A 16652-nucleotide genomic window follows, 5' to 3' on the forward strand; every position below is an offset into this window, starting at 1 on the left:
AGCTCAGTATGAGAGGGCTAATGTTAAAAGTTTAGTTAGCTCCTATTAGGAACAATATCCACCCTCATGGCTACTGCACACTCCACAGAAAGTAATAGCCCAAACCATCAATTAAATTGTTAAATTAGCAAAATATTCACCAACTAACACTATGGACTAGGAGGAGAGCTGAGTAGTTTTCCAGAAGTAGCACATTTTCTGACCTGCAGGATGATTTCCAGTAAACATCACTCACCATCATATTTGTAGATGTTCATGTTGCGAGGTTCCGGGTAAAAACAGGAGCAGATCAGCGAGAGCATGGACAGCTCCTTCATCTTTTCCTTGTAAGCTGAAAGGAGAGATCTTGTTAGCATGCTTCACTTCCCCAGCTCCTCCTCTGAGAATCCTGACCTGGGATGAGTGGCTGGGGACCAGAAAGCCTACTCCATCACCCACCTGGCAGATTTCTCTAGAATATTAACATTCAACTATTTCTTCTCAACCTTGAACCTTTATCAAATCACAAATGAGATCCTCAGAACTGGCTTCTGGTCCTCTACATGACCTCAGCCTTGGGCATAATGCAGGCAGTCCTCTCTGATTTATAGAAAGTGATTTTGGCTACCAGGAAATGCATTTAGCATTGGAAGAGTGCCATGACTCCACTCTCCCCTGGCAGGTGAAGAGACGTGAAGCTCTTACAGTTCCTCTGACGTATCCAAATGCAATTGAGAACAGCTATGAAAAGCTGGCCATATATCACCATAGGCTAAAGACATTATTTTACAAATGAAAATGTCATCCAGAAAATTAAAAATAAAACCAGAAATGAGGATACATTTATCAAACCATTTGCATAATGTCCTTAATATGCTTAACTACCTGAAACAAAGCTTTTCATTCCCCACTTACTGGCCAAAATATGTGGCTTTCATACTCAGGTCTAGTCTATATTAGCTGATGCCATTAATACCCTTGTAATTTACCTTTATGGTGCTATCTCTGCTGACTTTATAATGCCTGTAGGCCCCAGTCATGAACTGAGGAGGCACTGGTCTAAAAATGGTCATACCAATACATAAACATTATGCAGTGAGCATTGTGCTCACTCTTTCTAATTGCCTGTAAGTAGGAAAACAGTCTCATACTTTGTCACTTGGCAAGCCAAGGGCAGAGCCCAGACTGGAGCTGGCTCTCCTGGGTCCTGGGGCAGCACCCTGCCCACTGCCCACACTCCATAATGCATGGATGTTAAGGCAGGGTGCTCCAAAATTCATCTTGGCACACACAAATCCCTGCTATAATCAAGATCATATCTACAGAGGGAGACACTCATTTGCTGCCAGCATGTGAAAATATGGCTTAAAATACATGTGACTCAAAGTATTGTATTTAACAGATTAGACCAAATTAGCCCTTGTTGTTGCTAAAGGAAAATCAGATGGTCCTTGGATCTTTAAACTGTGGATTCAAATGAAATTCTCTATCAGCCGTTCTCACCGATGCTCTTGTGGTTTTTGATTTTGCTTTTCATACTCAGAAAGAAACCTGAGATTGATGATGAGGACTTGAGAGCCTTTGGGTGCTGCTCAATATGATGGTATTTGAATAATCCACGGTTCAAGAAAAAATTTCTAGCTGCCAGTAAAGGATTAGATAATTTAATTAAGCTTTGCACAAGGGCCTCTTGTGCAATCATGTACCTTGAATAAATCACCTAAAGGAGATAGAGCTTTTCAGAAACCATTGGTAAAGGACAGAATTTGAGGTTAAGCATGTACTGAAGAGTTTGCTTTCAGTGAACTTAGGCTGTCATGGAAGCTTGGTCTTGACATGATTTTGGTTTGAAAACTAAGTACCAGCTTGCAAGGAATAACTCAAAAATCATCTGAGGAGAAAAATCTTGTCTGTCGGATGTATGCTGAATTATGAATAATGATAAACATAATAAATTGTTCACTTAGACTTCCACCCAACAAGCACGGAATTGCTTGGAATTGCATTCTTCCCAGCAAGCAAGGTTGTGGAGTGGCTGCACATCAAACCCTGGCAGATTGCTAAACACAGAGAAAATGGGCACTGGACTGTGTGTTAAAGACATGGCCATTGATGATACAAGTGAAATCTTGTACAAGAGCTGCTGAATCACTGCTAAAATGTATATCTTGAAATATCTTTGTAGAAAAAGACATGCAAAGCAGCATCTTAGGAATCTTGCCTTTTGGGGTCTTTGTTAATATTTTTTATCTTTGCTTGACATTGAATATGTTTTGCTTCCTAACAGCATTTTAATGATTAGAGAAAGGTGTTTTTTTTTTTTTCCCAGCTTGCCATCTGCAAAATACAGCAGGAGAAAGATAAGAACATGCCCAGTACTCTTTCCTTCACTGCAATAGCTGCACTGAAAGCATGCTGGCAAAATAATTGTCTTAGTTCTTTCTGGTCAATGGCAGAATTAAGATGACTTTCCACCCTTCACAAGAATTACTTTTTGGTTTTTTGTGGTATTGATTTAGTCTGCACTTGCCCTAGAGACTCCTTCAACTGTAGCAGGAACTTGGCTTGAATACTCACAGAGGTTCTGGAGGCTTCTGCAGCCCTGGAACCAAACAACCTTCTATGGTGGCAAACACTGTTTTCCCTGTTGTAGACTTAAGGGCTGAGGGTGTCAAAGGACCTGAAGAGGCACACACCTCCTCTGGTGTCCAGCATCAACACTGTGATGACCTGTCCCCCTTGATCAGGCTCAGCTCTGAGTAGCAGGGACCCTGCTTTGTTCAGCTCTCCTTTCCTTAAACATTTCCTTAAAACACATTAAAAAATCTGAAAGCAGTAATGTTAGCCCAGTTGGTGGTCAGATTAAAATAGCTGAATTAAAATGGTCGGATTAAGAAACCCATGTCACACAGGTTAGACAGGGAGACAACTGTACTTTCCCAAATCCCAAGGGTTAGTGTTTTAGCAATGGAAGCCTGTTATCTCAAGAGGTTTTTCTGTTAAGAAAGCAGCACACACAGACCACACAACCAAGGGCAGAGCATTTGTGCAATCTTCACAGGACCTCTTGTGCAACATGAAAGAGGCACGAAAATTACCTGCCTCATAGTGGAGCTCTTCAAAACCCTTGAAGACCAGCAGTGATTGCAATGAAGTTTGTTTTCCAAATGTGTTTCCAATGGCTTTCTAATTATATCCCTCCTTGTGCAGTCATGTAGGCTACATATCATTCCATTAACTGTGCAAGTTAAATGAAGGAGAGTAAATGATGGCAATCGTAATACTACAAAAGCTTTGATAGGGAAATTGCTAGGCAAGAACAATGTTGACAAAAGATGGCAACAGAATCTTTTTAGTTGTATGCAGCATGATCTAACTGTTTATATGCATTAAGAACACTGATTTTTGCAAAGATGAGAAGAGAATCCAGTATTAGCATTTCTTGTAGTTTTGCTGTGAATATACTAGTATTCATAGGTCTTAAATTCTGAAACAGTGTGATTATTCCAGAACTTCATCTACTCTTTAAGAATAAACTCCTCATATTCAGAGCTGCAGAGAAAACCTTAGAAATACTATCAAATGCCCCTAAATGTTTGACAGCTTCAGAAGAGAATGAACTCAGATGGCTTTGAAAATCAAAAATCATTATTTTCTTTTTTTTTCCTGAAAAAGTCTCAAATGTACCTTGATATTATTGTTTCAAGCCAACCTCACCCTTTTCTCAAACTTGTGGAATTATTTCCAACAGCTGTATTTAGAAACTGTGAAACTGCTCCCTCTGTGGGGTGAACATCCACGCTAAGGGCTCCAGTCCTGCAACTCCCTGAGCAAGAAGGGAAGGACAGCAGGAAACAATTCTAATGATTTCATGCCCATTTTGTATAATTTTGGAGACTTTTCTTGAGGCTAGTCTGGTCCCATGGTCTGAACAACCATTAGAGCCTGGGGCACAGTGGATATACTGCTAATACACACCTCCCAGTTTCAATGAACTTGTTTGTGCTCCAAGATTCCTCTGATGTGTGAACCAAAGCATGGTCAGCTGGGGTGTTTTGATGATCCTCTTTGAAAATGCTCTACTGATCTCAAATAATATGTTTATTCAGATATATTATATATTTTTCTGCTAATAACAGAAAAGTGCTGCAGCCATCGCTAGTCCTGCAGCTCACTTGCCCAATGAATGAAGCTGCTAAGGTGGAATGCTATGGCTGCCATTAGAGGCCAGAAACCACTTATTTGCATTTACTGCTGGGAGAAATAGGAAGGTTAAGGAAAGCACTGCTAAACCCTTACTGTCTGTCCTCATCTGCTATCCCATAGCTATAAGGAATTTTTTACAGTTTACACTGTAAAATGAAAATCTGTCCTGACTGACAGGCCATGGGCAATTTGGGTCACATTTTGTTCCTTGGCAAAGCACAGCTCAGACAGATTGCTGTGTCACAGCAGAGACCATTATTCATAAGCAAGGCTATTTTTAACACATGAAGGGAAAAAGAAAAGTGTTAATGTTACTTATAATTAACATCTGATACAGGAAAATGTGTTGATTTTTGCCTTACTGAATCTGGTCCACATATAAGAAATGTATTTTACACACACATCAATATGTATAAATATTAATAACATACATTATATGTATACCTCATGTACATTAATTTGTAATGTTACTGTATTTTGACATTTCAAGTACCACTTGCCAACTAGTTCTTGATGTTCTGCACACCTGTAAGGAAAAGGAAACTGGAACATTGCCCATGGTCAGAGCGTGGAACCCATAACACAGCTCAGCCCTGTGCTCCCTTGGCAGGAACCTGTGTGATAGTTGCTCTTCTGAGACTGAACTGAAATTCTGGTTAGTGTTCTCCTCTGGCAGACACTGAAGCATTAAGATGTAGGATTAACATGACATACAGATAGAGAAGACCTATCACCCCAATCCTTCATATGGACTTCTGATGGATGTTATTGACAATGTGGTTTGTTACAAATGTCATTTTGGTAATCCTCTCTCTGGGGTGCTAGACCTTTTGGTTTGCCAGGCAACGCTTTAAGTCATATGATTTTGTGAACACCAACATCCACAATCTGTTGACCAGTAATTCACAATTTTATTTTTACTAATCCATTTTAGTGATGTGCTCCATCCTTTTCTGCCAAACAAGGGGACATTATACAACCCCAGATGTGTTGTTTCCCATAGCTGGTGGGGTATTTGAAGAAAGTTACATGAGGAGTGCTGCTAAAGTGGTGGCTAGTACTGGGACAAACACATGGGACTGGGAGAATTAGAATTTAAGATGAGGCATGACTAGTACGGATTCTAGATATCATTTAGCTTTTGTCTGAGATCTATTAGCCTGGGATTCACTAGTTAATGCTGGCCATTATTTAAGAGAGCTACTTTGCAGAAATCATGAAAGCTTATTTTTCAGTCAAGGGAGAGATTAGCACTACCAGAGAATGATGGCCCCATTCAGACATCTGAAGTTAAACAAATTAGGTTGTCTCAAGACCAGCAAATCCATCTTCAGTGTCAGGAAGCCTAAGGATGTTTATAGGCTTATGGAGTCACCAGTGATGGAGAGAATGAAAGCAAAAGCCCCTGCAGTAAGTAAATCTTAACCACCCCTTATGCTCAGCCATGAGTGACATCTCATTTTGGTGGTTCACATAGGTGGGGCTCATTTTGTTACTCTCTGAATGCAAAACACTGCCCACCAGAGTACTAGATTGAGTCCATCTCACAATCTTATGTATATCTGTACTTTTCCAGTTTCCCCAACAAAAATAAAGCTGCTTTACAGCTGAGGGCCTCTAATCCCTACAGTGCTCACTCCTTCACTGTAGGGAACGGAGGCACAGGACTCCCACTCACATGGGGCCATTCTTTGGGGACCAAGTCTTTAAAATTGTAGTCTTTATATACTGCAAGGCAGGTTAAGCTGGAGATGAGAATAGAGTTTTGGTTTTGTCCTCTGTCCCTGATTTTTTTGATATTTCTATATCTAGGCAATAGAATAAACAGATATGATGAAAAAGTGACGAGAAACAGAAATCAAGGAAAAAAGAGCTAACCAGTGACCTTCCTCTGTCAACTGTGACTCTAGAATTTCCTAAAATATGCCCAGAAAATGAGAAAGGAAGAGCTTGGGACAGCTCTTATCTGCCTTTGTGGCAACTGGGAGTTTGAAAAAATAGTTTTAAACATTAATTTTTGTAACCCTCATTAATATTCCTGGGTTTTGGCAGAAATGTCATCCATTTTATTCTCTCCAACATGAGATCCTTTTAACAAAAGTCTTTAAAATGGTTTGGGAGGGAATAGAGCATTTGTGTCATCCATAAAAGCACAGAGTGGCTGTGAAATCAGGGATCACTGTAGCATCAGTTCTTCAGAATACACAAAAAAAAATGCAAGCAACAGATCTGACCTTTAGCTTCTTATTGAGACTGTGTCAGATTGTACCAGTGAACCCTGTCCTCGAGTGCAAGGCCTGGCATACCATTTCCACAGCATAATTTAGGTTACAGCATGGGATCTGTCTGGAAAACCCATCCTTTGGAGTACACAAGAAGCTGTTTGCTTACGGAGAGACTGTCCAGTAATGGTTTTCTTGAACCTCTAGCGCAGGGATACAAATGCATGCAAACATGCAGATTGGAGAGTGGCACAAGTCATATTAAAAACTGCTCCAAATTTTACAGCCTAATCTATCATTGATCATGACTATGGCTTTTTGGACTACTTCAGGTACCATGTCTTTAGTTGTTACTGCGCATGGTGAGAGTCAAATGTCTTTGCTCACTTTATGATGTCAGAATGTTAAGATGTAAAGTTACCATTTTGTCTTATTTCAATGTATGCAATTTTCACTGCTGAAACAATGAGAAAGCCCATTTACTGAACCCTGACTATTACAGTCATCTGTGACATGAGTTAATGGGATTTCTTTTTTGAGCTAATGCAAACCCATTTCCAAAATGAGATTTTGATGTAAAGGGTTTTTTGAATTTGAAAAAAAACAACAACTTTGTCATGATTACGCAAAACAAACACTGATGCAGACTCTTTGTTGTAGTCACATTGTGCTTTCCAGTCACTGAAATGAAAACACACACATTTCCTCCTCGTGTGGAAGGACCACAGCAGACATGTGCCTGTCCAGAGCCTGTTGGTGCACCTGGGGCCCCACAGCCTCACCACACAGCCTGCGGGAGGAAACATGGGCAGACAGGACAAGCAGCCATGGGCTAGCTCCTCCTTCTTCAACTCTGCAGAAACTGGTCCATGGCAGTGGCAGAGCCAGGTGCTGCAGTCTCTTCTGAGCCAGCCCTTTGCAGAGCCCATGAATCACGTTGGCAAGGAGAAGCCCTTGGCAGCTCAGTTCCAGAAAGTCCTCTGGGACTGAGGGGAAGGCCAAGGAGCCAGTACTAATATAGAGGACTGTGGCTCTCTTGAAATTTGTTTGAACTTAGGAGAACTTCAACCAAGGTGGAAACAAAAAATTCCAGAGATATTTTTTTTCACAGGGGGAAAGCACAACCTTCTTTAAGGCCTGCTTTGCCTTTACAAGGCATCCCTTCACCATATTTCCCTCTGTACCTTTACATCCCACCTGTCTTCTCCCAGTTTTCTTCCCACAGAGCTTTCTGTGTAGGAAAGGATACAAGTTACTAAAACAGACTTTGAAAACAATGAGGTGGATGAAGAGTGAAGAATGAACTTAAAGGCTATAGTAGTCCTAAGACAGCTTTATTTCTTGCTGGTTAATGGAACATGACTCTTTAATTTTTGTGCAGTCAGAAGTTCAAACCCTGTTATTCAGATGATTTGGCAGGATACTGATGTTTGAGATGCTGATCTTACACCTACCTTCATAAGAGGCCATCAGAGACACAGATAATTTCTGATTATCACTTAAGTGTGAAAGTCATGCAGACATCAAAATTTGAAAATTATTAAGGCAGCCCCAGCTGGGAACCATTCTGCTATCCACTGTCTCCTGTATTCATCGGAAACAAAAAAGTCTGTGGGAATTCAGCTATGGGATGATTTGAGCCAAAGTAATTTTCCTGGATGTGGACAGGATGGAAAAAGTGAACAGGCTTTCAGCAAGAACCAGGAGGAAAGCAGCAAGACCAGGAGGAAATAACCTTCCTTATCTGGGTCACATTACTGCCTCAAGAACTGTTGTTGGTTTTGTTACATACCTGCACCTGGGGCAAACAGCTTCTTTTGACTGGCATTGTAGCAAGTTTGGCTCTGTCATGCCTTACAGAAAAATCTCTTTTACTTTTAGCTGAGGACTCCTGCTACAGTAGTAGTAAGGATTCTCCATGTATTGTTCTGGGTTTGATTCTATCAATAATTTTCCTGTTCTCAAGAAAAATCCCTCTCTCCTGATCTATCACTTAGAGTCTTATATGAATGATTTAAGAAACAAAACCTTGAGCTCTGGAGTTTTTGAGTGGGTGGATTTGCCTGCCATGATTTAGTGCTCATGATGTGTAATGCATTTCCTTTGCATTGTATGCCCAAAGGGTTGTGACACACCCTTTCACTAGGACACAGACATTTATTTCTTTCACACTTCTGAGACAGGTCACATATAAAAAGGCTTAAAAAGCCAGATATTTCACTCCAAAGTTCCCAATTACATGGCTCTGAAGATCCCTTCTGGTAGGCACCACCGAACCATGATGTCCATCTACACGTAGGCTAAAAGGCAGTGTTTTCAGGAGTCCTGATGTACATGTCTGAAGGCCAGGCAAGCAGAAGGATTTTCAAAGACTCTTCTCAACAAGCCAGCCTTGCTGTATGCAGGTTATTTTGTCTCAGCATTCCTGGCACGGGGGCTACCAACTGTACTTGCCTTCCATAACATCAGCATAGTGGAGTTTGCTTCAGGACTTCCCTGCAATAGGACAACCCCAGGTTGCTGATCCCCCCTCAGAAGTGGACATGCAGTGCCCAGGAGCTCCCTGAGCCCAGCTGCTCCCTGTGGTGCTTGGCTTGGTTCTGGGGCCATGCTGGTGGCTGAAGCACAAGGAAGGACGTGCAAAGGAGCTGGAACTTCTCCAGTGACTTTCTAAGCGTGGGGTGGGGAGAAGTGAGTTACACATTGGAAGCTGCCAAGCCTGCAAGCAGCCCACTTTCCCTCAGCAGCACGCAGGCTTCAGCCACCACAGCAGCACCATGTCTGCAGCTTGGTGCTGAACCCAGCACTGGTGGGAAGCGAAATTTGGAGTCCTTGTGTTGGGCACTCCAATCTCCTCTGCTGTCTCAAGCAGAGAACCCAGCAGAACATCCAGGACTGGGCTATCAGGGATGGCTGCTGCCTCCCAGTATGCCCTTAAGGTCATCTCATCATCACTTTGTGGGAGTATGCGGGGGCCCAGCTGAGATCTGCGCTACTTTCTGTAAAAATGTGTCAGATGCAAACACCCTGTGCCAAAGAGCTTATGGAGTGAAAAGGAGAGGCAAGGGATGCTGGGGGATAAAATGTCACAGACATGAAAAAAGAAATGCCTTGGGTCACAGACCTATTCTGTAGGAAAGCCCCATGGGGAACAGAGCTCTCCTGAATTCTGTATAAGTGACACCTCTTTGCAAGTGCTGCAGGCAATACAGGTGCTGTCTGCAGCCTTGAGGGAGGATGCAAATCCAATATGATGAAATAGAATGGCAATGGTTTAGTCACGCAGCCACTGTGATCAAACAGCATCCTCCCAAGGTATGAATCACAAACGGGTTCTGCTCCAGCACAGTAAGACTGGGTTACTAGAGCAGGTGTGAGAGCGCTGGCTGCCAGTATTACTTTTATTTATCTGAATGTCACTGTCATCCATGTGTGTATTTAGAACAGAGGCATTTATTTAGTTTCCCCCCGTGATGTCTTCAGAGGCTTCCACTGACTTAAATTTGCATCACCCTTATTCCTTTATGTTGGCTGGACAACACTTGCTGGTCGTGCATCACCTGGCCATGCACCACCCACTGACACTTGACACTGAGTGTCATTTTACTCCAAGCTGTCTAGTTTTTTATCATCCTTGAAGACTAATGACATCACCTTGCATACTGCCTATCTTGGCAATGGAAATCGGAGTTCTGCCACTGTTTCTTTTCATCTGGACACAGATCCTTCCTGGACTTGTACCTGGCATTACATGATGAAATCCCTCCCCTCACCTCTGTGCTGAGATTACAGTCAAATTTTGTTCATACTGAGCTTCTCCAGAAAGCAAGTTTTAGCAGAACTGCCCACATGTTTTGAAAGCAAGCCAGCATCAAGGAAAGGAATGGCCCAAAATGGTTCAGGAAAAGCAAGCAATTAGGAAAGAATGGGCAAGGAATGCAACTTTTTCTGTTTTCATCATTCAGCTGTTGTGGATACCTCAATCAAGGGACCAGAGATAGATTAGCACAGTGACAGTTTCCATTATTGGACAGGCTGGTTCTTGCCATTTTTCTGGCTCAGATATGCACATGCTTTTAATAGAACTGTAGCTCTGATATAAAATATGACATTTTTATAACTCATATACATTTTTAAACACATCATTAAACTGTGCCATTCCAAAGTGCAGATACCTTTAATGTCTTCCAGTATTTTCAAAATTTTGCTTTGAACTGATGAAGGCCAAAATATTATTTAGCTGTGTCTTGCGGCTCAGAACAATAAGCCAAATAAATTGCAAGGTGCTTTTTTGCTCTTTTTTTTCTCTAGACAAGAAGAAAAAAAAAAGAAGCAGGGCAATCAGCTAAGTAGAAATTTTTGTTTTGTACAATATGATATAATAATTTTTGTTTTGTACAATATGATATAAATGCAATTACAACTTCTTGTAGGGTTGACTCTCAATCTTTGCATTCCAGTAACTAAATGTGTTCCTTGCTTGTTGAGTCATTGCACTGAGTGCAAAAGCTATCACAGTTATTTTCACACCACAAATAACGGAAGAATCCATTTAAGAGAAAATATACTGCTGTGAGTGCTGTAGATAATATCTTTCCAAACTAATCATTCCATATAGGCTAGAAAACACATTTTATAGGGTCTGAAAGCCAAACATATAGAATCACTAATTAGTTAGTTTATATATATGTCTCTATACATAAAAAGTATGTATGTGTGTATATGTATGTATATATGTATGCATATAAAGCTTGATTTGTGTAAGTTTATTGGTTGATTTTGAGCAATTCCCATGTATTTAATGTACTTAACCCAAAGCCAAACATGTGTAACTGCATTTTTATGCTCCACAATCATTCTTACCGGCTGCCATGGCTACCGACAAAATGTCAAAATGCAAAAGACAATGAAAGGAGGCAGTCTGGAAAATCCAATTTACTTCTGGGTTTTGAATGGAATTTTAATTTTGTGGAACATTTTAAAATAAGAATGTCTCATCAGTTTGAATGAAGGCATTTTCTTTACAGAGTTTGCTTTCTGCACGCAATTGCAAATGACATATGTAAGTAGATTACTTACAAAGGAAGAATCCCAATCTTTGCAATTACACAATGGGACACACATTATAATTGTATTAATTAACAGTAGTATTATAAATTTGAATGCCAGGACAAAATAAGCTCCTAGTAAATAACTCCTGAGTTTCCATATAAAAGTGTTTGATATTAGATTTGCCTGTTGACATACCTCATAATTATGGAAGATTTTGCTTTAAACCCAAGGAGGTGTGATAATGGAAACTGTGTTATTCTGATGCTTTATGTTGTATGACTTAGATCCCCTTTTTCATAACAAAGACTATTGGAATGTAAATGTTTTTATACAATTTTAAGTCTACTCAGTGGGGTATATGTGGGTGTAAGGGGCTGTATTTAATTATGAGATATTACAAAGGATGAAATTTCTGGGTTTAGAGAAATGTAATCCCTAATTTAAAACAGTCTCCCTGTGTAGGAAGCCTATCAAAGATATGTGTATCTTCGGAGAAATCCTTTGATTCAAAAAATAATGTCTTCAGGTTTTGAAGGACTTTGAAAGCACTGCACAGATTAAGCACAAATGACAGCAATTCCCTCACCGACCATGTTGATACAAAGAAGATTCTGTAAAATTCATCTTTCCACTTGGTGTTTTCTGCTAACAAGTGGGCAGCAGAATGACTAGAAGAAGTATCTTTTGGCAGGTCACCAAATCTAGAAACTGGGGCTAGCATGGAAAACTATTTTTACAGCATTGAAAGGATAAGATAATTTTCTGTTAGTCTTCTCCACAGTCCAAAAAAAGTACAAATGCCCAAGTGAGGTTTCAGATTATGGGTTCCTAAACCCATAACTGTCAATGCTGAAGAATGAAGTGTAAGAACCAAAACAGGAATGGATACTGGGGAAGTGACTTTTTAAAAAAATAAGTTTGTAGAAATAAATTCAGCATGTGTAGGTTGGCATAAAAAATCTCACAAGGGAGAGTTTGTGGTTTTTTGTTTTTTTTTCTTTTTTCTTCTATTTCCTCAATCTCTTTTAAACATCCAAGTTTGGAAGACAGAGGGAAGCAGCAGAGGTGTGTGTGAATCAGCAGGAGGGGCTGGTTGGGTTCACCTTTGATTGAAGGTGTTTGGTGCTGTGGAGCTGCACCTGAGGTTCTACATCCAGTCTTGGATCCCCTAATTTCAGAGTGACACGGAGGAACACCTGAAAGTCCAGTGGAGGGCTAGCAGGGAGGTGGGGGATAACTGGGAAAATAGGTGGCTTAAGGTAGTGAGCACACCAAATGAGGTGCTCAAATTCATGAAATGACAGAAACAAACCCTTCCATATGACACACTTCTGTCACTCTGTGGCTTTCAGAGTTTTCTATGTGACCTCTACCTAAACAATCTATGCAGTTATTACTACTAATTATCAGATTTATATTTCTACTATTGTATCCTGCCATGACTTTATGCATACATGCAAACATTTGATTGCTTCCATAATGAAAATAATGATACCTCTCAACAGCATATAAACTCTATCATGGTTGGGCATAAATTATAAATATTATTGACTATGCTAACCAGAAGATGAATAAAATTAACAAGAAAATAAAAAGAAAGATAAAGAATGATGCCTCTTCTTGGAAATGACACTGATGGCGCAAAGAAATTAGTATATTATTCAGAATTGATTAAATTGGCTGAAAGGGAACATTAGCTGGTACGATATTTTTATCACAATTGATGCTGCAATAAAACTAGAACAAGAGCTACTGCTTGCAGTGAAGTGACCTGTGTTTTAAGTAGCTTTGTTCTGATTTGCATAAAAGAAGCACTTTGATTTTTGAAGACGTAAAATTAATGCATAAATGTCTATGCTACAGCAATTTATATGGACTTTTGGGAATGTGACTGCTCCCAATTATTTCTCAGTCTTTCATGACCCACCTCTCTTTTTCATCTTTCTCTTCTCCTTCCTTCTTTTTACTGTTTTTCAATTTAGTGGTATTTTTCTCATCCCAAAATATAACTGAAAATTTCTAGAGTACCTTTGCTCTGTCAGTCTATCTCTCTCTGCAGCTATCTGTCTCTGTCTGTGCCTCTCTATTTTTTCTGCAATACCAGCCTCCACTTAGAAGAAAATCTTGATGAATTCAGAGACGCTGCTCTGCTGCTCTGCTATTAAACTAACCACATGAGGAGCTGATCCCTGCAGAGATGCTCCACTGATTGTTGGTGTAAGGGTGTTTGTCTCATTTAGAATAAAAAAAAAGGATCCTGCAGTAGTGAAATTTTCAAGGCACTGTGCACCAGCATCAGCAATCTGCCATTAACAGCAAATCAGAACTTTGTTTTTCAGCCTGTCCTTTACAACAGATTTATCAAACTTCCAGAACTGCATTGTCCATTGAATTTTTAATATGTTCTAAAAGCAGCAGGAGTTAGAGATCCCCAAATGTTAATTTGTAACAGCCTATTCCATCTTTTTCATTATACGATCAAGTTCTTTTTCCAGTATAAAAAGAAGTTTCTTTTTCTGAATAATAAAATTCTCCTGGTTTTTTAGTGTAGCTGGCTCTTACATGATTTTAAAAAATAATAAAGGAGATGTTTCCTCCTAAATTTATGCTTTGAGAGTTTTAAAGGGGGAAAAATAGGTTCATCAGATGTAAATCAATATGAGTCTACTTTACCCACAGACTTCCACTGGTTTAGTATTTAATTCTGTCAAAGTTGGTGCTCCCGGCCTTTGCACATCTTAGCCATTTAAACATGCAACACTGTCAGCCATTGCCATTTCCCACCTTGTACTGCTTTGTTTCTCCCACTGCATCAGAAAATATGTCCTTCCACTGAACATCACATCCTTAAACTACAATTTGGCCTACAGTTTTCTTGGCTGGAAGGCTGCTTCTTCCTGAATTCTGGAGAAGGTTTTAGCTGAAAACATTTCACTATTTCCATGATGATGACTAGGGAAAAATACATGCGTGTGAGTAAGCTAAGCTAGTGGTTACTGAAATTTGAAAGGTTCTATTGCTTTGTGCCAGGGAATCATTCTTCATTCGAAAAATTTGTCCAGGCCTGGCCTGGGAATAAGTCAGTGAAATATCAGATTTCAGCCTTCAGCTTTGTCTGAGAGACACAAATCCAACTTTACAGCCAGCTTCTCTCAAGCCACTTTGCGCTGGATTCTGATTCCATGTGGGCTAAGAGTGATGTCATGGACCAGAGGAGCACTGGAAACTGGAAAAAAAAAAGAGGATACAACTATCCTGTGGTCTCAATTCCTCCCCTTCTGACCTCATGGAAGTGTGAAGGACTACAAGAATGAAGTGGCTGTGTGAAGAGACAAGAACTGAATCTGCATTGTGGGAGTAATTGCCAAGAGCAGGCAAATAAAAAAAAAGAAAAGAAGAAGGAAAAAAAAAGAAGGAAAAAAAAAAAGAAACTGGATCAAGAATGAGGGTAACACTTGACTGACTGGATAATGAAACTAGATTGAGAAAATCAGGGAAAGGGTACCAAGGAAATGGATGAGACCGGAAATCAGTAGGTCATGGGGATGGAGTAGATGGGAAATGGATTAGGATGGTAGATTGTTCACAAGAACATTGAGAGTTTTATCAAATAGAAATTTTCCTAACTGCTATCTTAGACTCTCCCCTACATACAAATTACATTAAAAGACTATAAAAATAGTAGTCACAGTTCAGGGACAGACTGGGTTCCATCTGATAAAATGTTCTGTTTCCATGATACTTTTTCTTAATTTTTTTTTTATCTTAGAAATTTAGTTTGTGTAACTACATAGAAGTGCACTAAATATAATTTTGCAACCTTCATAGTGTAGATTACCTGTTTGCTTATCTAAATGCCTTCATTTTGCTGCATGGGTTCAGAATTTGTTCTTATTGCAATTTTTATCCTTGACAGAATTGTTACATCTTTGTGCAGAAACCAGGATGCCAGCAGAGATGAGACCTCTAGAATAGCACCGGCAAACGATGCAAACTGATAATTACAATTTTGCAGAGGACTTGAAAGTACTTCTGTCATGTTTATTCCTGTTTTTCAAGCCTCTCACGACAAGAAGATGAAATACTTTACACTGTTAATCAAATGCAGAATGGTTCCCTAAGTAAGATATTTCCCTTCTTAATATTTCACTGTGAAAAAAATAGAGTAACTTGAATTGTCAATGCAGCTTAAAAAATAACTTACTATTACTTTTCTTAAGTCATTATTGATATTTTACTTGGAAAATGATATTTAGACTTAAAACATCATTTCCCAGTAAAAGTTATTTGCCTTGAGAACAAGTGGTTTGTTGACAAATATGAAACATTTAGGTTTTTAAATCAGGAATCAGGGTTTCATTCCTACCTACAACATATAATATTGAAAGTTCCCTAACTGCAGTCTCGACAGCACCAAAAAATATCTGAGCACATAGAAGAAAATATCACCTCAGAAATAGCTTTTTGTTTTACAGCTATGTAAAAACCACCAGCGTCTGGAAACAACAAGGTATATTCAAGTGATTGATACAAACATGACTTACTTGGGTGACATAAGATACCCTTTCTTTTCACATGAATAAAGTAAGCAACAAATACATCAAAATAGTTAACAGACTAATGAAATGGGTTACAGAAATGAATTTCACTTCCAAAAATGTCTTTGAAAAATTATGGATATTGATGCATTTGCTTTAAGATTTCCTAGATATGTCCAACTTTTCTTACAGCTCCATTCAGGTAACTGGAGGATTTACAGTACAAAAATACTTGTAAACCAAAAAAGGTAATTTCTGCTGCAATTCCATATAGCAATGTTGCTAAAAACATTTTGTGCATCTTTGACATGGCTGTGGTCTCCACAATCTTTTGAAAAAGAAAAATAATAGACGTGATGATATTAGTCACTTCAGGGAACTCTACCAAATGACATCCAGAGTGATTCTACTGGAAACCAGAGGATGAATTTGAACATGTATATATCAGAAATCTTCGTCCAAAAGGACAATTTGTGCTTTTAGCAATTTTGAAAGCATCAAAAATAGCATCAAGATCAAAAGTTTTATCTACTTAGAGATAAGTGAATATATTTAAATGTAGATACTTCATCTACCTTCCAGTAGCGTATACCTTAGCTTAGGGTAAATTCTGAATTTGTAGAATTCTGTGCCTTCAGTAGCATAAAATACACAC

The 16652-nt window shown here is 39.4% G+C and overlaps 1 protein-coding gene across 1 annotated transcript in view; it reads right to left on the reverse strand.

The window, feature by feature from the left end:
- The window catches only part of STMN2 (stathmin 2), a 38985-nt gene that overhangs the window by 14193 nt on the left and 8140 nt on the right, over positions 1–16652 (reverse strand). Inside the window, exon 2 of the mRNA XM_005426753.1 lies at positions 236–331. Coding sequence (XP_005426810.1) covers positions 236–331 — 96 coding nt within the window. The remainder of the gene's footprint in view (positions 1–235; positions 332–16652) is intronic.

Source organism: Geospiza fortis, unplaced genomic scaffold, assembly GCF_000277835.1.
Source record: "Geospiza fortis unplaced genomic scaffold, GeoFor_1.0 scaffold25, whole genome shotgun sequence".
Taxonomy (NCBI): Eukaryota; Metazoa; Chordata; class Aves; order Passeriformes; family Thraupidae; genus Geospiza; species Geospiza fortis.